Genomic DNA, 23667 nt, shown 5'->3' with positions numbered 1-23667 from the left:
CAGTAGAGAAAGTAGGGTGATAGAAATACTCTGAACCTTGATTGTGGTGATTTCATGGGAATGCACAGCTGTCAAAACTCAAATTGTACACTTTCAAAAGGTGAAGTTAATTGTATTAAATGACATCTTAATGAAGTTATATTGTAGTTAAACATTTTTTGAATGCAATAAAATGACGTTACAGTTAAACATTTTTTAAAAGGGACTTCAGTTAATAGTAATGTGTTGATAGTGGTTTCTTAATTGTAACAAATGTATTCTACTAAGGTGAAAATTTTAATAATAGAAGAACGGGGTGTGGGGTTTTTGAGAACTCTGTACTGTCTTTGAAATTTTTCTGTAAGTCTCAATCTGTTCAAAAATAAAGTTTATTTTTTTATTGCTGCTTTTAGAAAGACAGAGGAGAAAGAGAGAGAGAAGCATTCACTTTTTATTCCACTTAGTTGTGCATTCATTGGTTGCTTCCCATTTGTGCCCTGACCGGGATCAAACTACCACCTTGGTGTATTGAGAGGACGCTCTAACCAGCTGAGCTAACCAGCCAGGGCTAAAGTTTATTTTTTAAAGTGAAAATAGAAACAGAATGGAGATGATATTATGCCCATGTTAATTTTGATGGGAAAGAAAAAAACAGTTACAAACTCACCCATATCATATGATAGTATTTTCTTTCTTTTTTAAAAATTGAGACATAATTGACATATAACGTTATATTAGTTTCAGGTGTCCAACATAATAAATATTTGTATATATTGCAACTGAGAAATATGGAACACTTCACAAGTTTGCATGTCATCCTCATGCAGGCCATGCTAATTTTCCCTGTATCACTCCAATTTTAGTACATGTGCTGCCAAAGCGAGCATGATAGCATCTACATGTTTGTTTGTTTGGTTTTCAATCAAGGTTTCTAAGGAAAAATAGTAAAATGCTCAAAGTTAAAAGCTGTTAGGAATGGGACAGTCAAAAAATTTCTGGTTCTATTTTTTTTTTATTTATTTGTTTGTCTTTGCATAGTTTAGATTTGTTTATTCAACAATGAGTGTTATTTTCTCTCCTGAAGAAAAATAAGGATATTATCATTTTTAAAGAAATTGCTGCAATGAAGTAGCAAAGATCTGGAAGGAGGTCTTGGAAGGTGAGGAGGGGGCTGAGAGGTGTGGCTACTGCCCAGGAAGTAGGGACCCCCCGCAGAACTCAGAGCGCATCTGTCTCCTCATGTATACATGTAGGAGGGTTCAGAGAGGAATCTTCACCCTCTCCATGTCCTTTGTCCTCAATTCCCTCCACTGTCTCCCTGGCTCACACCTAGGGTTGCCATAAAAATATAGGATATCCAATTAAAATTGAATTTTAGACAAACCCAACTCATTTTTTTGGATAGTGTATCCCATGCAATATTTGGGACATACTTATACTCAAAATGTATTTATTGTCTGAAATTCAAATAGAACTGGGCATCTCGTATTTTACCTGGCATTCGTACTTGCTCCACACCAGCCACCCTGGCCTCATGGCTGTTCCTCAAACACACAGGCTCAGTCCTGCCTCAAGGCCTTTACGCCCACTGGCCCCTCTGCTTGGATCACTCTTCTAGGTCTTTGCTTTGACCAACTTATCTTTTGATTCAAACTTTGCCTCCTCAGGGAGGCGTTCCCTGTATATCATATCTAAAGCAACTTTACTATCCCACACTGGAATTATCATGTGACAGTATGTTTTTTTTTCAGAGGTTCTTCTTTACCTCACTGGGTAGAATTTAAGCTTCACAAGCGGAGAAATCTGGGCCACCATGGTACTTCCAGCATTTGAGTTATAACAGGTGCGGAGGTCTCTCCTGGTTCTTAGTTACAATCAACAGAAACCATTTCTGACTGATCGGAGCAATGGAGGGCTTGAGTAAATAAAATTTGTTAGTGAATGAATCCAGAGATGTGCAGCTTCACCCTCCTTGTCTCCGCACGGACCCCCAGCCATCCACGAGCTCTCTCCCCTGGGCCCCGTTGCTGCTTCTGGGAGCACTTGCCCCAGTCCTGCTAGGCAGGCCTCTGTGTAGCCTCCAAAAGCTTAGCTCAGCTTTGTCTTCCAGTGGCCTCAAGGTCTCTAGCCTGGCAACCTGTCACTTCCTGTGCATGTCACATGTCACAGATGTTGCAATCTGCTGTACGTGCCTGTCTCCTGCATGCTAAGCAGTGGGATCCCTAAGGGTGGGGCCTTTATCTGATCCACCTAAATCATCATCATCCCTACTCTTTGTTACCTGCTCCCTCAATGCCAGGTGCTATGTTAAACCTTTTGCCTTCATTTCTCCTTATTTCAGTCAACCAACTACTATTCTGTCAAACAACTACAATGAGCAACTAGAGTGTATTGGGTACTGGGGCTGCAGAAATCCCTGTATCCTGGCTCACATTCTGATGGAGGAAACAAAGAATACATAGTTAAACATGTATCTATATATCAGGTCCATAGTCTAAATGGCCTGAAGGAAAATAAAGCAGGAATAGGGGTGGAATGCTGCTTTAAACATGTGCTCGTGGAAGGCCTCACTGGAAAGGTGAGATTTGATCAGAGGCCTGAAGGAATGGGAGGGGACCCTGTGAGTACCTGGGGGCCAAGCCCCAGGCCCAGGGAACAGCTAGTGCAAACCCTGGAGGGTAACCTGATAGATCTGAGGCCATGATGGCTGAAGCAGAGTGGGCAAAGGAGACCAGTGGGAGATTAGGGCAGGGAAGTGTTGGGGACAGATTGTGTGGGAGTGGCCACAGGGAGGACTGTTGCTTTTCCCCCAAATGAATCGAAGGCACAAGAGGGTCGAGGCAAGGGAGGGACATGATTTAATGCAGGTGTCCACAGGTCACTTTGCTGCATGTGGGGAACAGACTGTGGGGGCAGGAACAGGAGCAGGGAGACCAGGCAGGAGGTAAGAAATAAAGTGGACAGGACTGGGGTAGGAACCTTGCAGGTACTAGAAGGAGACAAATTCTAGATACATTTTTAAAGACAAAACCAACAGAATTTACTAGGCAACTGACTAAGGGGCATGAAAAACAGAGGAGTCAAGAACAACACCAAGGCTTTCCTCACTTAATCCCACACAGTATGATCATTACTTTGTTACAGATGAAGAAGCAGAGGTTCAGAGAAGGCTGGGGACTCCACATCCCACAGGAAGTGGCATAGCTGAGATCTGAACCTAGTTTCTGTCTGGCTCCCATGCCAGGCCTTTGCTCTGTCTGGATCCCATCGCCTGGGCATGCTCACAGCCTCACCCAGCACACATAGAACATGCCAGGACCACACAACACCTGCTCAGTCTGGCTGCACCATGCAATGAATGACTCCCTAGCTTCATGGGCTTGGTGCACCCCTCCATGGCATTCTCTTATTGCTCATCACCCATGTTGGGTAACCGTGTTTCCTTGCCTGCTTGCAAGCTCCCACGGGGCCTGACCGGCTCTGATTCATCGCTATCCCCGGCGTTCCCCAGAGCCTGGCATATGGCAGCTTCATTAAGGCAACACATATTTATTAAGCATCTATCTTGTGTTGGGCCGGGCTAGGCTGGATTGAGCCCTGGACACCACCGTCCTGAGCTGACAGTTCAGTGGTGGAGACAGACCTACCCTCAGACAGTGACGGCTCAGGAAGGACAAGGCTTAAAAGGGAGGTCCCAGGGCCCTAACTCAGCCTGAGAAGGGTCTGGGAGGAGCTGGTGGAAGTGAAAGACCCAGGAATGAACAAGATGGCCTTGGTCTCCACCCTTACAGACCCACGGCCCAACAGGGCAGACTGATGAACAGTTAACAAATCAATGAGAGATTTGTAGAATGCTAAGTGCTGAAAATGAAGTAAACAGAATGAAACAGAGTGATTGTGGTCATTTTAGCTGGGGCTGTCAGAGAAAACTGAGACCTGAGGCTGAGAAGGTGTCAGCCTGGTACGAGCAGGGAGAGGGCACCCAGAGGATAAAGAGCCAGTGCAGAGCTTGGTGTGTTGGAGAAACTGCCAGGAGCCGGTGTGCAGTTTCCCTGGGGAAGCCCTTAGCCTTTGCCTAGGACTGCTGGAGTCAGATCATGTTCATCAACCAGCCAAAAATCCTCCCACAGCTCCATCTCTCTCAGGATAAAAGACAGGGTCTCCCCTGCGGTCCACAAAGCCCCAATGATCTGCCTCATCACCTCCCTACCCCCATCTCCCTCTCTTTCTCTCTGCTCCAGACACACTGTCCTCCCCACACTGATCCTCTGACAGGGCAGGCACGTTTCTGTCTCAGGGCTTTGGCACTGGCTGTATCTTTACCTGGAACACTGCCCACGTGACTCCTCATGTGGCTCCTCCCTCAGACTTCCTCCCCTACCCTCCCTTCCCTGTTTTTTTCTGAGCACTTACCACTAAATAGTGACACCATCATATATTTTACTTATTTATTGGGTTCGCTGTCACCTGGATAGAATATCAGCTCCAGTAGGGCAGAGATCTCTGTCCTATTCATGGCTGACTCCCCAGTACTGAGTACAGGGCCTGGCACATGGTAGGTGCTCAATAAATAATGGCTGAATAAATGAAAGAAGGGAAAGAGGGGAAGGAGGAAAAAGGGAGAAAAACAGCAGGTCTGTTAGCACCTAAGGCTTGTCAGCCAACCCAGCTGGGAGGCAGGAGTGTTAACGCTTCTCTTCTTGGCTTCCAGGATAAGTCAGTGCCTGGCTGAGAAACTGTGACACAGAGACATTTGTTAGCACTTTCTGGCCATTGGCGCACTGAACTGGCCTGGGGGAGAAAATCACTGTCGCCATCTGCTGGAGAGTGGTGTCATGATGGCCGCGCCCACCTTGCCAACTTGGGGCTGATGATGCCTCTGGCCCCGGCGACAAGAGAGGGGCACCCCAGTGGGCATCACCAGGAGAACTGCAGAGTCCACGGAGCCACAGCCATAGCCTCTTCATTCCCGAGGCCCTGTGGGCACCCCGCCCAGTCAGTACTATGCGGCAGGGCAGGGCTGTGCCACCCTCCTGTGTCTGTGTCTGCCACTGCCCTCCAAGACAGCCGCCAGGACCCCCACCTCTCCAGGAGGGGAGAGCTGCCCTGCTCCCTCAGGGCTGCGTTTACCCACATGGGGCCTCAGGAAGGCAGAAGAGTCGAGGCCCGCCCTGACTCCCCAGCCGGGCCTGAGTCGAGTCCGGTTATACCAGCCAAGGCAGCACGGCCCAGGGTTCCTGATGAGAGCTGCCCTATCCCTAGAGGTACATCATCCGGTGGAACAGGGGTCTCACAACCCATACGTCATCCACAATCTTCCCATCCTGCAAGGAATGAAAACAGACACAGTATAAGGGCTGAAAGCCCATACTCTAAGGCCAGGTGGCCTGGGTTCAAATCCCGGCTTTGCCTCTGATGGGCTGTGTGGCCTCGGGCAAGTTGCCAGATCTCTCCGAGTCTCTATTTTTCTTATCTGCAAGGTGGGGATCATAGTAACAGCACCTGACTCATAGATGTTATAGGAATTAAATGGGATGTTTGGAAAGGGCACTTGACAAGGACTGTGTAAGTGTAGGTTGTTGCTGTCAGAGCACAAACCCTGGAATCAGATAAACCTCGCTTTAATCCCAGCATAGCCATTCTCTCTGCGGCCTTAAGCACATGATGCGACTCTGAGCCTAACTTCCGCGTTCTGTGAACTGGGGAGAACTGGAAAAGGTAACACGCACAAGAGCCTGCCACTGGTGCACGTGCCACTCAGTAAATGGTAGTTATTTGTGATAAAAACAGCATGGTCTTTGAGACCAGATCCTAGCTTTGCCTCCCTCTGCTGTGTGACCCTGGGAAAATCACTTCCTCTCTCTGAGTCTCAGTTCTCTCACCTGTAAAATAGAAAGAAAATCCTCCCCATGGTTTGTTGTGTTTAAAATGCTACTAAACATAAAGCGTCTAGCCCAGTGTCTGGTACACAATAGGTGCTCAACAGATCACAGTAATTATCATTATTTTAAAGTTACAATGGCAAAAACAAAGAAATGTGAGCCATGGTTACCTGGGTCCATCTGACGAACCTTGAGCCACCGAGCACACACACACATGGCACTGGCTTACCTTACCCATCTTCCACCATCTGTCTTTTTATTCCCTCTGCTTCATGTTGATAAATAGCTATAGACTTTACCATGTTTTAGAAGCTGTTCTAAGCACTTTATATATATGTCACTTAATACCCACATCATCCTGTGAGGTAGAAATTATTAAACATCTCCATTTTACAGATGGGAACACTGTGGCTTACAGTTAAGTTTCTAGAAGTCAGGCCCTGGCTGGTTGGCTCAGTGGTAGAGCGTCGGCCTGGCGTGCAGAAGTCCTGGGTTCGATTTCCAGCCAGGGCACACAGGAGAAGCACCCATCTGCTTCTCCACCCCTCCCCCTCTCCTTCCTCTCTGTCTCTCTCTTCCCCTCCCACAGCAAGGCTCCATTGGAGCAAAGATGGCCCGGGCGCTGGGGATGGCTCCTTGACCTCTGCCTCAGGTGCTAGAGTGGCTCTGGTCGCAACAGAGCGACACCCCGGAGGGGCAGAGCATCGCCCTTGGTGGGCGTGCCAGGTGGATCCCGGTCGGGCGCATACGGGAGTCTGTCTGACTGTCTCTCCCCGTTTCCAGCTTCAGAAAAATACAAAAATACAAAAAAATTTAAAAAATTAAAAAAAAAATAAAAGTTTCTTGAAGTCAGCTGGTAAGTAGCAAAGGCAGCATTTGAACCCAGGATTCCTGGCTCTAGAGTCCTCAGCTCCAGAGCATGCTGAGCCTGGCTACTCGGGCACCCCTCACTTACCTGGTCATCAGACACCTGCTGGATGTGGACGTGGGTCCCATTGAGGATGTGTAACCGCGTGTACCCATACTCCTTCACCCGCACAGCGCTCCAAGGCCGCGGGAAAAGGGTGAAGCGAGTCAACCGCTCCTCGCAGCCCTGCAGAAGACAATCATTCAGACCTGGGCCAGGGCAGGTGGAGGATGCTCAGAGGCACAGAAACAACCTCCCATGCCAGGACCCTGCTGCCCCCAAGGAAGACAAAGTCAATTAAGACTGGATCTTGTTAATGTTCACAACTCGGTGTTTTGGCCCATCCAGGCTTTCTGTGCCCTTCTAGAAAGTGCATGGCTGTACAAGACTGTCCACTGCAGCATTTTCTGTAAAAGCCCTGAGCTGGAAGCCACCCAAAAGCCCATCAGTGGGGCCAGATAAGTAAATTATAGCACAACCATCACAAAGCAGGGTGATACAGAGAGGCCAGGATGTATCATCAAAGGGAAAATGCAATTGCAGAATAGAAGAAATTAGAGGGTCTCCATCTCACTGCACAGTAGACCCTACAGAAAAGCTTTTCAAAATCACCAATGTCTGGGGCAGAGGGAGTGCTCACCCTAACAGGAGAATATGCCAGGTGAATGAGGGGGCTCAAAAAATCAGCATTTTGCAGCCATCATTATAATAACTGATTGAAGCAAGAATCACCAATAGAGAGTAAAACTAGTGGTGAAAGTTTGAGATATAATAGGATATTTGCAGTCTCAAATTCTCTCTCCAGGACATATTTGTTAATTATAAAGGGGGAAAGAATATCTATCTTTGGCGGAGAGGCCAGCAGACACTACCTTGTATACTTTGTATTTTTTTTTTTCTGAAGCTGGAAACGGGGAGAGACAGTCAGACAGACTCCCGCATGCGCCCGACCGGGATCCACCCGGCACGCCCACCAGGGGGGGACGCTCTGCCCCTCCGGGACGTCGCTCTGCCGCGCCTGGGGCAGAGGCCAAGGAGCCATCCCCAGCGCCCGGGCCATCTTTGCTCCAATGGAGCCTCGCTGCGGGAGGGGAAGAGAGAGACAGAGAGGAAGGAGAGGGAGAGGGGTGGAGAAGCAGATGGGCGCTTCTCCTGTGTGCCCTGGCCAGGAATCGAACCCGGGACCTCTGCACGCCAGGCCGACGCTCTACCACTGAGCCAACCGGCCAGGCAGCAGAACTACCTTAATCAAGCAATCAGAGTGAGCATCATCAGTAATGAGACAGATCCCTTCCACATCTACATGATGGGAAACAGGCTGACAGGGGTTAAAGAGATACCATGTGCCCCTAGTTGGATGCCCTGAGAACATGGCATCGCTTTTGTGTATTCTTACCAAAAAGGCATGACTTCCATCAAACAAACCCAAACTGAGGTATATTCTATTGTACAAAATGATTTTGCTGTATTTTTCAAATTTTTCAAAGTCATGAAAAATGTTTCTGATTAAAGGAAGCTAAAGAGACAAGACACCGAAATAGAACATGTGATCTTAGACTAGATCCTGAGCCAGAAAAAAAAAAATTCTTTGCTTTGATTTAAAGGAACAATTGGCTAAATTTGAATGAGATCTGTAGATTAGATAATATCAAGGTTAACTACTTGAATTTGATTGTTATATTGTAATGATAAGAGATAAGATGATGTCCATGTTTTTTAGGAAATACAGAGGGGGAAAGAGGCATCATTTCTGCAACTTACTTACCATTGGATATGAAAAAAATAATAAAATGTGTATATATATATATATGTGTATATATGTGTATATGTATGTATATGTATACAGAGACAGACAGAGATCAAAATAAGTATGTTTAAATGTTCACATTTGGGAAATCTAAGTAAAGGGGATGTGGAAAGGCTTTGTATTATTTTTACAACTTTCCTGTAAGTCTGAAATCATTTCAAATTTTTAAAGTAAAGGGAAAAACTAATTTGCGCTAATAAAGATCAGAATAGCCATCACCTTGGGCCTGAGGAATGTCTGGTGCTGATAACATTCTGTTCCCTGCTCTGGGATGTGACTACGCAGGGTGTGCATTGCCAGGACCCCACCTCGAGGTTCTGGTATTTGGTCTGGGGTAGGGCCCAGGCACTGAAGTTTTAAAATCTCCCCAGTTAATTCTAACAGGCACCAAGACTGAGAACTGCAAGAGTATGAAGCATGATCCAAGCTCTTTTTGAAGAATGGATGATGCAGTAACACATTTCTATGTAGACAATTACTCATTTGTACATGCAGAGAACAGTCTAAAATGCCACCAAGAGGGGGAACAACAGAGAGAGGGAGTATTAAGGGGTGTGAATGCTGGTGTTCACCTCTTGCCCTCTGTTCTGTTTGAAATTTTATCGTGAAAGGCTCTTACTAATTTGTAGGAATCAGCTTAAAAACTAAGCCTGCTGTCCTTGCAGAAGTGATGGATTCCACGGTAGGGACAGGGAAACCACAAGGTGATCCTGGAGCACCTTGTAGTGCCAAAAAGTTGGCCAGGGCAGGAGCAACCTGAGCAGCAGCATAGACAATAGTATTGAATCATAGCCCACAGAATAAAATAATTACCCATGATTCCCCATTGGCATAAATCAATAACTAACTAACCAAATAAATGAGACACACGGACAGCTTTTCCTTACAAGAAGATTCTAATAGATCTTGGTGGAATGAGGGAAACAAATGATGTCAGTAGAACACCACAGTATTGATTGTTGCAGGCAAGACCCACTGGCAGTAAAAAATTAGTGGGTGGGCCCTGGCGGTTGGCTCAGCGGTAGAACATCGGCCTGGCGTGAGGGGGACCGGGGTTCAATTCCCGGCCGGGGCACATAGGAGAGGTGCCCATTTGCTTCTCCACCCCCCCCTTCCTCTCTGTCTCTCTCTTCCCCTCCCGCAGCCAGGGCTCCATTGGAGCAGGGATGGCCCGGGCTCTGGGGATGGCTCCGTGGCCTCTGCCCCAGGCGCTAGAGTGGCTCTGGTCGTGGCAGAGCAGCGCCCCGGAGGGGCAGAGCATTGCCCCCTGGTGGGCAGAGCGTCGCCCCGGGTGGGCGTGCCGGGTGGATCCCGGTCGGGCGCATGCGGGAGTCTGTCTGACTGCCTCTCCCTGTTTCCAGCTTCAGAAAAATACAAAAAAAAAAATTAGTGGGTGAAAGTTTGAGGAGAAGCGGGACATTGGCATGGTCCAAAAGGACCTCCTCGAGATACTTATTAATTAAAAAGGGAGATATGACAACTTTTTGGTGGAGGAACCGAGCACACACCTGGTGATTCAGAGAAACAACTCCAGGGTAGGCACATCGACATCATGTACTCCCTGGTATGATGTGCTGAGAGGACACAACATCACTTCTGTGATCATCTTGCCCAAAATGTGTAACCCGAATCTCAGCATGAGAAAACGTCAAATAAACCCAAATTGAGGGCATTGTACAAAACATGAGTGTCTTGAAAATATGTGAAGGATGAAAGACAAGGAAAGACGGAGGAACTGTCACAGATTGGAGGAGACTAACAAGACACAACAACTAATACAATGTGGGATTCTGGAAGAGAAAAAGGTCATTAGTGAGAAAGGGGTCAAGTGTAAATAAAGTCTGGAGTTCAGTTACAACAACAATAATAAACCCTCTGCCTATGGATCCATATATTCAACCCAGGCAAGCCCCCAGCTGCTGCTACCTACTGAACTGTGACTTTCAATGAGTATTTTATTATCTGAGCCTCTGTTTTCACATCTGTACAATGGGCATGTTGCTGGTTGTACCTAAGCTCTAGGGTTGAGTTAGGGAGTGTGACTGCATGCAGCACCTGGCTCGTACAAGTTCTACCCTCAATAAATAGCAAGAGGAGAGAAGCCAGAAGCACCCTCCCCACCCTACTCACAGCAGATCCTGTGATGATGTGGACAGGACCTCGAGGGTTTGTATAGGGCATCTCTTGGCTGCCGTTAAATACCTGGAGGGGACAGAGAGAAGGTCAAGTCATATGAGACCATGCCAGAGGGTCTGACTAGGGGTCCATTGACACCAGCCCTCAGCCTTCCCTGAGCCTCACCTGGTAGTTGTAAATTGGCCATAGCCGTTCATACGAGTGCTCATGAGCCCACAGCTGCAGGTCAACCCCTGAGACAGAGCAAGTGGGGGTCAGGCCCCTGAATCCAGGAGAAGTGGGGAGGTAAGACTTGGCACTAGGGACACCCCTCCCCCAGTCACTTACCATATTTGTAGAAAAGATCCTCTAATCCAAATAACTTGCCATAGAGGCCTTTTCGAACCTGGGCAGGAGGAGCAAGGAGTGAGGGGTGGCTCGGACCAACCCCTGCCTGGCTGTCAGCACCCTGACCCTAGGGAAGGGTCCTCACCTTGCTTTCATGCCATGTACAGTCATCCAAGTCAGCATTGGAACAGTACATGGGCCGGTGGCCCATGGTGATGATCCACGGCCGTGCTGCCCGGTTCCTGTTGGCTTTCTAGAGAGAAGGAAGGGCCAGAGTGACAGATGAGGGGTGGAGGCAAGGGAGGGGAGGCAGGTCCAAGAGGTGACAGGGGACTTCCACCCAGGTTACCTGGAGGTCTCTCTCCAGCCAGAGAAACTGACTCTCTACCAAGTGGCGGCCGTAATGGAGGTAGAAATATACCTCGGTGGAGAAGGAGATGATGTGCGCAGGGCCCAGATCCCAGCTGAGGGGGTCAAAGGACGGGGGTCAGAGATGGGGTCTGTGCTGCATCTGCCATCCTTCAGGGGAGGGAGCCCAGTCCCAGTCCCTCGGCCCCAGCCGGCTTACCTGTACCACAGGCCCTCATTGTTCCCCGGCATGCTGAAGCGAGCCTTGTAGTTAGAGAAGTTGCTGGATAAAAGAAAGTAAAAGGATGGGGGGGGGGGGAGTCCAGGCACCTTGCCCATCCCATCTCTCTAGGACGGTGAGATCAAGTCTGGCTCTCAGCCCATCCCTCCTCTCCTCCCTCACTACCACAGATGATCTGCCGCAGTATGAGGGACTAAGGTGAGACACATCCCTTCTCATTGGCCGGGCCCACAACCACCCTGAAGCCCCTCGCCCTCACTAGCGTTCCTCATGGTTCCCAGGGCACGTCATGTATGGCAGGCTGGCAGCCACAGGTTCGATGAGCCGCATGAACTCGTCGCCCACACGAGCGTTGTCCTGATCCATGTTGTAGGCAAAGTCTCCTGGTGGGGTGGGCATTGGAGGGGAGTGAGGATCCAGACTTAACTCTGTTTTTGCCAAAATTGAGAGACCTGGTTGCTAAGGTGTGGACTCAACAACCTCTGGCTTCCGAGCCATCCCAGTTCTCTGATCCCTACTTCACACCCACCATGTGTTCCCTTGAACCTCTGGTCCCTGGGCCCTCCACAAGACAATGCTAGTCTCCTGTGCTCTGATCACAGCAGCCCCCATCTCTGCCCCTCCTTCTTGTGCCCTCCCAGAACAACAACATCAAGACTGACATAGTCTGGCATTTGTTTCATACAAGACACAGTTCCAAATGCTTTACATGCTTGATTATTTGAATCTTTTTTTTTTTTTTTTTGTATTTTTCTGAAGCTGGAAACGGGGAGAGACAGTCAGACAGACTCCCGCATGCGCCCGACCGGGATCCACCCAGCACGCCCACCAGGGGCGACGCTCTGCCCACCAGGGGGCGATGCTCTGCCCCTCTGGGGCGTCGCTCTGCCGCGACCAGAGCCATCCCCAGCGCCTGGGCCATCTTTGCTCCAATGGAGCCTTGGCTGCGGGAGGGGAAGAGAGAGACAGAGAGGAAGGAGGGGGGGGTGGAGAAGCAAATGGGCACTTCTCCTATGTGCCCTGGCCAGGAATCGAACCCGGGTCCCCCGCACACCAGGCCGATGCTCTACCGCTGAGCCAACCAGCCAGGGCCTTATTTGAATCTTTAAAACACCTCTGATATGGGTGTTATTATTATTATCCCCATTTCAGGTGAAGAAACTTTGGCCCAGAGAGGTTAAATGCTTGCCCAAGGTCACAAGGTTGCTTAGTAAAGGTCTAGGAATTAAACCTAGAAGTCCAGTCCCAGAGTCTGTGGATTTGAACCATATTAGCTCCAATCTTCTCCTCTCATCTGGTTCCCTATCCCCTCAAAGCACAACAGCAATGATAATAATTAACATAACATGCCAGGCAATGTCAACTTATTTAGTCATCACAACAGTCCTGTGAATTCTGAACTCATTTTAGCTCTAATAATAACACAAAGGAGAAAACCAACGCACATAGCTCCAAGGGTGGGAGCTGGGATTTTAACTTTGCAGTGTGGCAACCACAGATACCATATCCATAGTCACTTCCATCCCCAGTCCCTTCAGAACCACACTAGCCCCTGCCTCAGCCCCTCCACAGTCCCGCCCCCCCATACCTCCAGGCGCACCCTTGCCAATGCCTCACCCACATGGAGAACAGCATCGTACATGCCCTGCTGAGTGTCCCTGCGCAGTCGGGGAAGGGCCTTCGGGTTGTCAGTCCCCAGGTCCCCAAACACAGCCAGACGGGGACTCCAGTGGGGCCCATTCTTTAGGGCCCTGAAGCGGAACCGACGGCTCCAACCCTGAGAACTGCCACAGCGGTAAACTGAAGGGAAGGAAAAGGTCACAGTGAGATGGGAGCCTCCAGTATGTCTCCTCCACTCCTACCCATCTTCAGTTGGCAGCTGGAAGAGGTAAGGGGTTGAATGGGTCTGACTCATGTCCCTTCTGTCCACCTCATTCTAGGTCCCCAACACCTTCCATTTTTATCCTGAAATCTCAGACAATAAGCTTGCAGACAAGCAGGGAGAGTTACTAGCCTGTCTGAGCCACCTGCCTGTGGCAGCTTCTATTCCATAGCCCACTTCTTTTCCCATTACCCCCTCACAACTGGGCTCAAGACCCCTCTCACCATACTGGACCCCCGGCAGCAGCCCCTGCAGCGTGACACGGTGTATGTAGAGCTTCCGCCGGAGAAGGCCTCCATCCACAAAGGTGCTGACAATGCCATTAGCCCGGAGGGGCAAGGGCCCAGATAACTGCACCCCGAACTGCACTTCAGAGTAGGTTGGGACCCATGTGGTCCAGGTAACAGTCATGGAGCCTGGCTGACCTGGGCAGAAGGAGAAAGAGTAGGGCTGGGCAGTGAAGCCGGGGCGGGGCAGGGAGGGATGTGCAGACAGAGTGAGGGGCAATGATTAATAGCTCCTGAAAACTCAGTAGGTAATGACAGGTTGTGCAATTCTCAAGTTCAATCCTAGCTCTGCCATTTTCAAGCTGTGCTTTCCTTGGGCAAATCACTGTTTCCTGAGCATCAGTTTCTTTATCTGTCAAATGGAATAATAATAGTATCTACTCTATAGGGTTGTTATGAGGCATAGATTAACAAATATAAGTAAAGCACTTGAAACAGTGCCTAGCACAGGCCCTGGCTGGTTGGCTCAGTGGTAGAGCATCGGCCTGGCGTGCAGGAGTCCCGGGTTCGATTCCCGGCCAGGGCACACAGGAGAAACGCCCATCTGCTTCTCCACCCCTCCCCCTCTCCTTCCTCTCTGTCTCTCTCTTCTCCTCCCGCAGCCAAGGCTCCATTGGAGCAAAGTTGGCCCAGACACTGAGGATGGCTCTGTGGCCTCTGCCTCAAGTGCTAGAGTGGCTCTGGTTGCAACAGAGCAATGCCCCCGAAGGGGCAGAGCATCGCCCTCTGGTGGGCATGCCAGATGGATCCTGGTTGGGCGCATGTGGGAGTCTGTCTGACTGCCTCCCTGTTTCCAACTTCGGAAAAATACAAAAAACAAACAAACAAACAAAAAACTTATATATATATAAAAAAAGAAACAATGCCTAGCACAGTTATGGTTATATGAGTGAATGAATATTATCATTAATATTATTATTTACTATATTCAGGCCTTGTGCCAAACATTTTACATACATGATATCCTTTAGGGGTTATAAACTCAGATATCTAGACACCAGCTAAGTAATAGAAATGGGGAAAGAAACAACTGTAAGAAGTAATGCAGTAGGGAGTTGTGGGATGTGTGGCAAACTGTAGGCCCTGCCCGGCCTAAAAGGGGCAGCCATTACTCAACTCAGTGCCACCAAACCTGTCAGTTTCTAGAGTAAATCTTTATATGGTGGTTCTTATGTCCAGGAGCATATGTAGAAAGAGATACAGATCCACACTTTTAAAGTGATTGCTCCAAATTTTTTTATTTTATTTATTTATTTGATTGGTTGATTTTAGAGAGAGAGGAGATGGGGAAGAGAGAAAGAAAAAAAGCATTCATTTGTTGTTCCACTTATTTCTACATTCTTTTTTTATTTATTTTTTATTTTTATTATTTTTTTTTTTTGTATTTTTCTGAAGCTGGAAACGGGGAGAGACAGTCAGACAGACTCCCGCATTCGCCCGACCGGGATCCACCCGGCACGCCCACCAGGGGACGATGCTCTGCCCACCAGGGGACGATGCTCTGCCCCTCCGGGGCGTTGCTCTGCCGCGACCAGAGCCACTCTAGCGCCTGGGGCAGAGGCCACGGAGCCATCCCCAGCGCCAGGGCCATCTTTGCTCCAATGGAGCCTCGCTGCGGGAGGGGAAGAGAGAGACAGAGAGGAAGGAGGGGGGGTGGAGAAGCAAATGGGCACTTCTCCTATGTGCCCTGGCCGGGAATCGAACCCGGGTCCCCCGCACGCCAGGCCGACGTTCTACCGCTGAGCCAACCGGCCAGGGCCAAATTTTTTTATTTATTTATTTTAGAGAGGAGAGAGAAAGAGAGAGAGAGAGAGAGAGAGAGAGAGAGAGAGAGAAAGAGAGAAAGGGAAAGAGGGGAGGAACAGGAAGCATCAACTCCCATATGTGCCTTGACCAGACAAGTGCCGGGTTTTGAACCGGTGACCTCAGCATTCCAGGTCGATGCTTTATCCACTGTGCCACCACAGGTCAGGCTATTTCTGCATTCTTGGTTGCTTCCCGAATGTGCCCTGACTGGGGCTTGAATCCTCAACCTTGATGTTTCAGGATGATGCTCTAACCAACTGAGCTAACTGGCCAGGGCCTGCTCCAAATTCTTAAAAGTTAGCAACCAAATCCAGGTTTTAAAAACATCATGAGGTATAGTGTAATGTTAAGAGGATGGGTTGTTCTTCCACCAACATGAGAGTGTACATGCACAAGGTTAATCATTGCAGCACTGTGTGCAATCGCAAAATACCAGAAACAGGTGAAGTGCCATTACGGAGGACTATAACCGAATAAACTCCACAACATGCATACAGTGGAGCACTATGCAGCTGCCAGAAAAAGAGAGGACAAGCTCTATGAACTCTAGGATATGGAATGATGTCCAGGACATATAGTTAAATTTAAAAAGCAAAGTATATAAGAGTATATAGCTACTCTTCATGGAAGGTGATATAAGACAATACATAAGAATATGATCGTGTGTACAAAAGAAATAGAGGAAAGATATACCAGAAACTAAAGGGCTTGATTACTTATATGGGATCGATGGGAAAGGGTGGAGTAGAAAAACGGAGAAATGGGTAGTAGGAATAAGGAGGGAGGATGCCTCTGTGAGTCTATCTTTTTTGTATAAAAATTCTGACTCTGCCTGACCTGTGGTGGCGCAGTGGATAAAGCATCGACCTGAAAATGCTGAGGTCACTGGTTTGAAACCCTGGGCTTGCCTGGTCAAGGCACATATGGGAGTTGATGCTTCCAGCTCCTCCCCACCTTCTCTCTCTGTCTCACTCTCCTCTCTCTCTCCCTCTCTGTCCCTCTCTCTCTCCCTTTCTCTCTGCTCTCTAAAATGAATAAAAAATAAAAATAAATAAAAAAAATTCTGACTCCTACCACAATAGACATGTTTCATATTTCCTTCATATGCCCCCAAAATAAACTAACAAAACTACTCAGGATGCAGGAAGAAGCTAGTATGGAATTTAAACACTAACAAATGGATGTAACTATACTGCTTACAAAAATTAGGAGATAATTTCAAAACGAATATGAAGCAATAAAATATCCCCTAATTTTTGTGAGCAGTATATATGTTTAAATGAATAAAGTAACCATACAAGTGGTAGGGAAGAAAAGTAATGGTGGGAAATAGGTGTTGACTGGGCACTGTGAGAAGACAGAAAAAAAGGACTCCATATAAGTGTCATCATCCAGTAAGTGTTCTCACAGAGATATGGGCAAACCATTCCAAAACCACTTTATGCACATCTAGCATTGAACAAGTATATTGTAGATAGTGGGAGCTAGTTTTCTCAATGTTGGAGAAAGAAGTTACAGACAAGGAAAAAAGTAAAAAAATAAACCCTTGATGTTGGACTGAAATCAGCGGTATCAGTATGATCCCATGATATTTAATAAATATATATACAGATAGATACAGAAATATAGATGTGGCACATGCTTATAAACATACACACATGTATGGCCTAGCTCCATTTGTGAGGGTCTAGAAACAATGATGCTTCAGTAGCAAGGAGCACACCTAGTGCTCAGATTTTGGTTTCTAAACACCTATTCTCTAATAGGAGGAATCAGGACACTTTAAAGAAGTTGTTGGCCTGACCAGGCAGCGGCACAATAGATAGAGCATCGGACTGGGACATGGATCAGCCAGGTTCAAAACCTTGAGGTCATCGGTTTGAGTGTGGGCTCATCTGGCTTGAACACAGGCTCACCAGCTTGAGCATGGGGTCGCTGGCTTGAGCACTGGATCATAGATATGACCCCATGGTTGCTGGCTTGAGCCCAAAGGTCACTGGCTTGAAGCCCAAGGTTACTGGCTTGAGCAAGGGGTCACTCACTCTGCTGCAGCACCCTACTCAGGGTACACATATGAGAAAGCAATCAATGAGCAACTAAGGAGACTATGGAGCCGCAACGAAGAATTGATGCTTCTCATCTCTCTCGCTTCCTGTCTGTCTGTCCCTATCTGTCCCTCTCTCTATCTCTCTATCTCTCTCTGTCACACACACACACACACACACACACACACACACACACACACACACAGTTGTTGATTCCAGAGATGGGGCAGGAAATATATGGGATGAGTTTTGAATAATTTGTGTTGTCAGAAAGTGAGGAAGTGCTCAAAAAATTATGGGGTTTTGTTAAAAGAACACAGAAGCCAACCTGAAGGAATTGCAAAAGACCAAATCAGAGACAATTTGAGCCACAAAATAAGTAGTAATAGTACAGGATTTTAACACATGAAATAAAATAAGTATCCATGAGTCCATACCGGTATAAATAAATAATTGAGTAAATAAATAAATGGAGGAAGAGGGACAGCCTTTCCTTAGAGCAGGGGTCCCCAAACATTTTACACAGGGGGCCAGTTCACTGTCCCTCAGACCATTGGAGGGCCGGACTATAAAAAAACTATGGCCCTGGCCGGTTGGCTCAGCGGTAGAGCGTCAGCCTAGTGTGCGGAGGACCCGGGTTCGATTCCCAGCCAGGGCACATAGGAGAAGCATCCATTTGCTTCTCCACTCCTCCGCCGTGCCTTCCTCTCTGTCTCTCTCTTCCCCTCCTGCAGCCAAGGCTCCATTGGAGCAAAGATGGCCCGGGCGCTGGGGATGGCTCTGTGACCTCTGCCCCAGGCGCTAGAGTGGCTCTGGTCGCAACATGGCGACGCCCAGGATGGGCAGAGCATCGCCCCCTGGTGGGCAGAGCGTCGCCCCTGGTGGGCGTGCCAGGTGGATCCCGGTCAGGTGCATGCGGGAGTCTGTCTGACTGTCTCGCCCTGTTTCCAGCTTCAGAAAAATGCAAAAAACAAACAAACAAACAAAAAAACTATGAACAAATTCCTATGCACACTGCACATATCTTATTTTAAAGTAAAAAAACAAAATGGGAACAAATACAATATTTAAAATAAAGAACAAGTAAATTTAAATCAACAAACTGACCAATATTTCAATGGGAACTATGCTCCTCTCACTGACCACCAATGAAAAAGGTGCCCCTTCCGGAAGTGCGGCGGGGGCCGGATAAATGGCCTCAGGGGGCCGCATGTGGCCTGCGGGCCATAGTTTGGGGACCCCTACCTTAGAGTAAAATTTCAATTAGATGGAAAGAGAGAACTAGAAAATTACAAAATCGCAATTAAGCAAATACCATGCTAATAATTGTTGCAGACATGATTCACCAACGAATACTAAAATTAGTAGTCAAAAGTTTCAAAAGAAACATGATTTTTGTAGTCTCAAGGAATCTTTCCCAAGATATTTATTAACAACAAAAGAAAGAATAAAAACTTCACAGTGGAGAAACCCAGCAACTAAGGAATGATGGTTAACATCACCAGTACCAGCAACAAGCCCTGACAGCACCATGGACTTTCGGATACCATGCATTAGGAGGGACACATCACGTCTATCATCTTGCCAGAAAAACACATAACTTAGTTCCAATCATAAGGAAACATCAGATAAACCCAAAATGAGGCACACCTTAAAAATAACTGCTTACTACTCAAAAATGTCAAAATCATGAAAGGTTTGGAAAGACTGAGAAATTGGCAGACTGAAGGAGACTAAGAAGACACAACAACTAAATGCTAAATAACTAAATCAGTGGAAAAACTGATGAAATTCAGCCTGACCAGGCAGTGAAGCAGTGGATAGAGCATCGACCTGGGATGTTGAGGACCCAGGTCCAAGACCCCGAGGATGCCGGCTTGAGCGCCAGCTCATCGGCTTGAATGTGGAATCATAGACATGACCCATGGTCACAGGGTTGAGCCTAAAGGTCACTGGCTTGAAGCCCAAGGTCACTGGCTTGAGCAAGTGGTCACTCACTCTCCCGGAGACCCCCAGTCAAGGCACATATGAGAAAACAATCAATGGCCTGACCTGTGGTGGCACAGTAGATAAAGCATCAACCTGGAACGCTGAGGTCGCCGGTTCAAAACCCTGGGCTTGCCTGGTCAAAGCACATATGGGAGTTGATGCTTTTTGCTCCTCCCCACCCTTCTCTCTCTCTCTTCTCTAAAATGAATAAATTTTTAAAAACCTATTAAAAAAAAGAAGAAAGCAATCAATGAACAACAAAGATGCCACTATGAAGAATTGATGCTTCTCGTCTCTCTCCCTTCCTGCCTGTCTGTCCCTCTCTCTAAATATATATATATATAAAAAACCTGCTGAAATTTGCATGAAATCTGTCTTTTGGTTAATAGCATTGTCACAATATAACTGGTATTAATAGTGCCATGATTAGTAAGATGTTAATATTAGGAGAGACTGGGATATAGATGGGAAGTAAGATGCTAACAATAAGAGAGGGGGGGTATAAAAACTGTAATATTTGCAAAATTTCTGTTAAATCTAAAATTAGTACAAAATTTAACATTTTAAAACAAAGACCATGGATTTTGAATTGCTCAGGTTCAAATTCCAGGCTGTGTAACTCAGGATCAGACACTTCATCTCTATGAGCCTCAGTTTACTTTTCTGTATAATGGGAGTAACAGTAGTACCTACAGCTCAAGGTCCAAAATGAGACTGAGTTATCCATCAGAAGCACTTAGTCAAAGGACCTATTTGCTCCTACCATTTTGTGGGCCAAAGAACAGCTGGGCCAAAGGACAGCTGGGGTCTCACTGGATCACACAGCAGCCCCATGAGATGGGTTTCATTGTTGTTCCTTTCACAGAGGCCTCCAAGCAAAGTGTTTTGTCCAAGGTCACTTGGTCAGCTAATGCCAAAGCCAGTTCATTCATGCAGTTTTAGATTCTACGTGGCAACTAACCTTTAAGAATCTATCTTTCTTAAAAATGTCAAGGACACACACACGCAAAAAAAAGAAACAAGGAAAATTTGAGAAAATGTCACAGATAGGAGGGACTAGAGACATGGCACCCAGGTGTAATCAAGGATCCTGCAGTGGCTCCTATATCAGAATAAAGACATTAGTGGAAAAACCGGTGAAGTCCAAAAAAAAAATACAGGTTTAGTTGGTAACATGATGCCAAAGTTAATTTCTTAGCTTAGACAATGGTACCATGGACACATAAGAGATTAACATTAAGGGAAGGTGGGTGAAGGGTATATAAGAACTGTAATATCTTTGCAACTTCTCTCTGAATCTCAAATTATCTCAAAATAAAAAGCTAAAATAATTAGGAAGGAGGAGAAAACGAAGGAGGGACGGAAAGAAGGAAGAGAAAGAAAGAGTTGAGTTTGGTGCAAAAAAAGAATAGAGATGATTATTTGAAACTCCTTTTAAAATCCCCCTCTCTGAAAAATAAAAAATAAAATAAAATCCTCCTTTCTGTTTCTATCACATTATCTGCATGAGACCAAATTTTCTTCATATGTATCATCTAAAGTAACATGTTGAAACAGACCAATGCAGAAGCAGATGTGAAAAGGATCTGGCTGTTTCCAACCAGTAAGGAGACTTAAAAAGATGTAACTTGATGCAACTCTTTTCACTAGCTTTCTTTTCTTTGTAAAGTTGTAGTTATTTTTCATGACAAAAAAAAAAGTCATTTACCTTAATACAGAATGAGTTTGTTATTGTTCATTTTAAATTACAAAAAATATTTCCAAATGCCACAGTTTTGGTTTCTTTATTTTTTTAGCAAGACAGACAGGAAGGGAGAGAGATGAGAAGCATCAAGTCATAGATGTGGCACCTTAGTTGTTTATTGATTGCTTTCTCATATGTGCCTTGACTGGGGGGCTCCAGCCAAGGCAGTGACCCCTTGCTCAAGCCAGCAACCATGGGTCATGTCTATGATCCCACACTCAAGCCAGATGAGCCTGCACTCAAGCCAGTGACCTCAGGGTCTCAAACCTAGGTCCCCAGTGTCCCAGGTCGATGCTCTATCCACTGTGCCACCACTTAGGCTCAGATTTGGTTTCTAATATGGATATAACTCACATAAACTAAAGCTCTTTGAGGTTCTCACTACTTTTAGCTGTGCTAAGGGATACTAAGACAATACATGTGAGAACCCCTGCTACATATCAAGCTTTGTTTTTGCCACTTCACAAGTAATATCTCATTTATTTCTCACTATGAGGTCCCACCACTATCATCTGATTGTACAGATGAGGCCATAGAAGTTAAGTCATTTGTCCAAGCTCATGCAGCAGGTAAGTAGCAGAGTTGGGATTCAAACCTAGGGAATGTGGGTATAAAGGGTCCAAGCTCTTACTGCCCAATACATCACCACCTTATGATCAAGGGTCAGGAGGCAGCCTTGTGGTGACACAATAAGCAGTAATACAATGAGGAAGAGCTACAGCAGCCACTTTGGGGAGCGCTTACTATAGACTGGGCACCAGAATTGTCTCCCACACAGCCAGATGCCCCTTTGCTTGTAATCCCAGACAACTGAGGCTGAGGAAGAGCCAGCCACCAGCCAGGGTCCCACAGCAATCAGTGTGGGATTTCTGAGCCCTCAACCCAATGGGCCTCACTGGAAAATGCCCTGGGAGGGGTTACAGACACTTACCTGGGTAGGACAGGTGGACTTGCTCGGGGGTAGCGCTGGGATCTTTTGGGACCCCCTGGATTCCCAGGAAGAAAAACAGGAGCAGACAGCAACAGGACCAGCAGGGATGAAAGAGGCACATGGTGAAGGGGAAGGGGGGGGAGGGGAAGAGGATGGGACAGGAGATCGGATTTGGTCAGGGACAGTAGGAGGGGCTGGGAAGATGGAGAATGGAGGGGGGTCAGGCAATGTCACTGGGAGGGAGGCAGGATGGTCCTCAACGGGGTGATTATCCAAATGCTGGAGAGCAAACAAAAATAATGATCACTACTGAGCAGCCAACACTCTCTGAGCCTCACTGGGTGCTAAGCACTTTGCATAGATTAACTCATGGGAGCCTCACAGCATTCCTCCCTGTGGTGGCCACTGTGATCAACAGCCCATATCACAGATTAGGGAAATGAGCAACCCAGTGATTCGGTTGCACAGCTCAGCCATGATGGAGCCAAGTTTGGAACCCATGAGTCCCGGCTCCAAAACCCTGGCTCTTAACCACAGATCACTCAGCACAGATCACTGGGAGTGGGATGGGGTTCATGTAGAAAGTTACCTTTGGCAACCCCACCCAAAGCGTTCCAACCTGCTTTTAGTAACCTCAGTTTCTTCTACCTGATTCCCTACATCCCTAGCATTCCACCCTGCCCTCAGGGACCTCATCACTACTACTCCATCCTCCAGCCTTCTGTTTTGGTCTTAGTGACCTCAATCCTCCATTACATCCCCAGATCCCACCGAAGTCCATCCTACCTGAAGCGGCCCCATTCCCTCTGCCATCCCACCACCAGCATCCCGTCCTGCCTTTGTGACCCCAATCCCCACCTCTGCCCCATCTCCACCTGTACACACAAACCCCCTCTCCAGAGCCCTTCCCTGCAGGCTCCAGTTAGGTCTCCAGCTCCCCGAGGACCTGCCGGGCCGGGGTGGGGCCTCGGCCCGGAGCCCGGGAGCTGAGGTGGGGGGTTCCCTCCCTGACCCCGGCTCACCCTCTTTGGGCACCAACTGCCCGAAAGCACGTCTCCGGCCACCAGTGCAGCTGCGGTATTTATGAGTGTGCAAGCGCCGAAGCATCCCGCCGCCCACAGCCGTCCCAGCCCCGGAAGAGCCTGCCTTCTCGCAGTGACAGGCTCCGCAGACAGCCGGAGCCCCGGGTCCCACAGGTCGGGCCGGTCCTGGGCGCCCCACGCCCACCGCCCCGCTCCCCCAGGGCGTGGCGTGAGAAGGGGGACCCACAAGATTGCTACGCCGCCGCCGCTGCCACCTCCAAGCCGGCCACCAGGTGAGCGCCCGGACGGGTAAGGCTGCGCTTGTCCCCCAGGC

At 47.7% G+C, this 23667-nt stretch overlaps 1 protein-coding gene and 1 non-coding gene across 2 annotated transcripts; both read right to left on the bottom strand.

Moving 5' to 3' along the window:
• Positions 1-761: 761 nt before the first annotated feature.
• On the bottom strand, positions 762-866 carry LOC136313762 (U6 spliceosomal RNA). The gene has a single exon (XR_010727205.1). It is a non-coding gene; the product is annotated as a U6 spliceosomal RNA (small nuclear RNA).
• Positions 867-4454: 3588 nt separating this feature from the next.
• Positions 4455-23621, bottom strand: ACP7 (acid phosphatase 7, tartrate resistant (putative)). The gene is made up of 13 exons (XM_066242130.1): positions 23334-23621; positions 22312-22590; positions 13734-13934; positions 13245-13427; positions 11887-12010; positions 11607-11669; positions 11388-11502; positions 11184-11291; positions 11039-11096; positions 10877-10944; positions 10706-10777; positions 6817-6954; positions 4455-5303 (listed from the first exon to the last, which is right to left on the bottom strand). Exons 2-13 carry the CDS (start codon positions 22430-22432, stop codon positions 5238-5240), a joined length of 1317 nt encoding a protein of 438 aa, XP_066098227.1. The 5' UTR covers positions 22433-22590; positions 23334-23621; the 3' UTR covers positions 4455-5237.
• Positions 23622-23667: the final 46 nt, after the last annotated feature.

The sequence above is a fragment of the Saccopteryx bilineata genome, chromosome 9 (assembly GCF_036850765.1).
Source record: "Saccopteryx bilineata isolate mSacBil1 chromosome 9, mSacBil1_pri_phased_curated, whole genome shotgun sequence".
Taxonomy (NCBI): domain Eukaryota; kingdom Metazoa; phylum Chordata; class Mammalia; order Chiroptera; family Emballonuridae; genus Saccopteryx; species Saccopteryx bilineata.
This window is presented reverse-complemented; position numbering and strand designations above follow the sequence as displayed.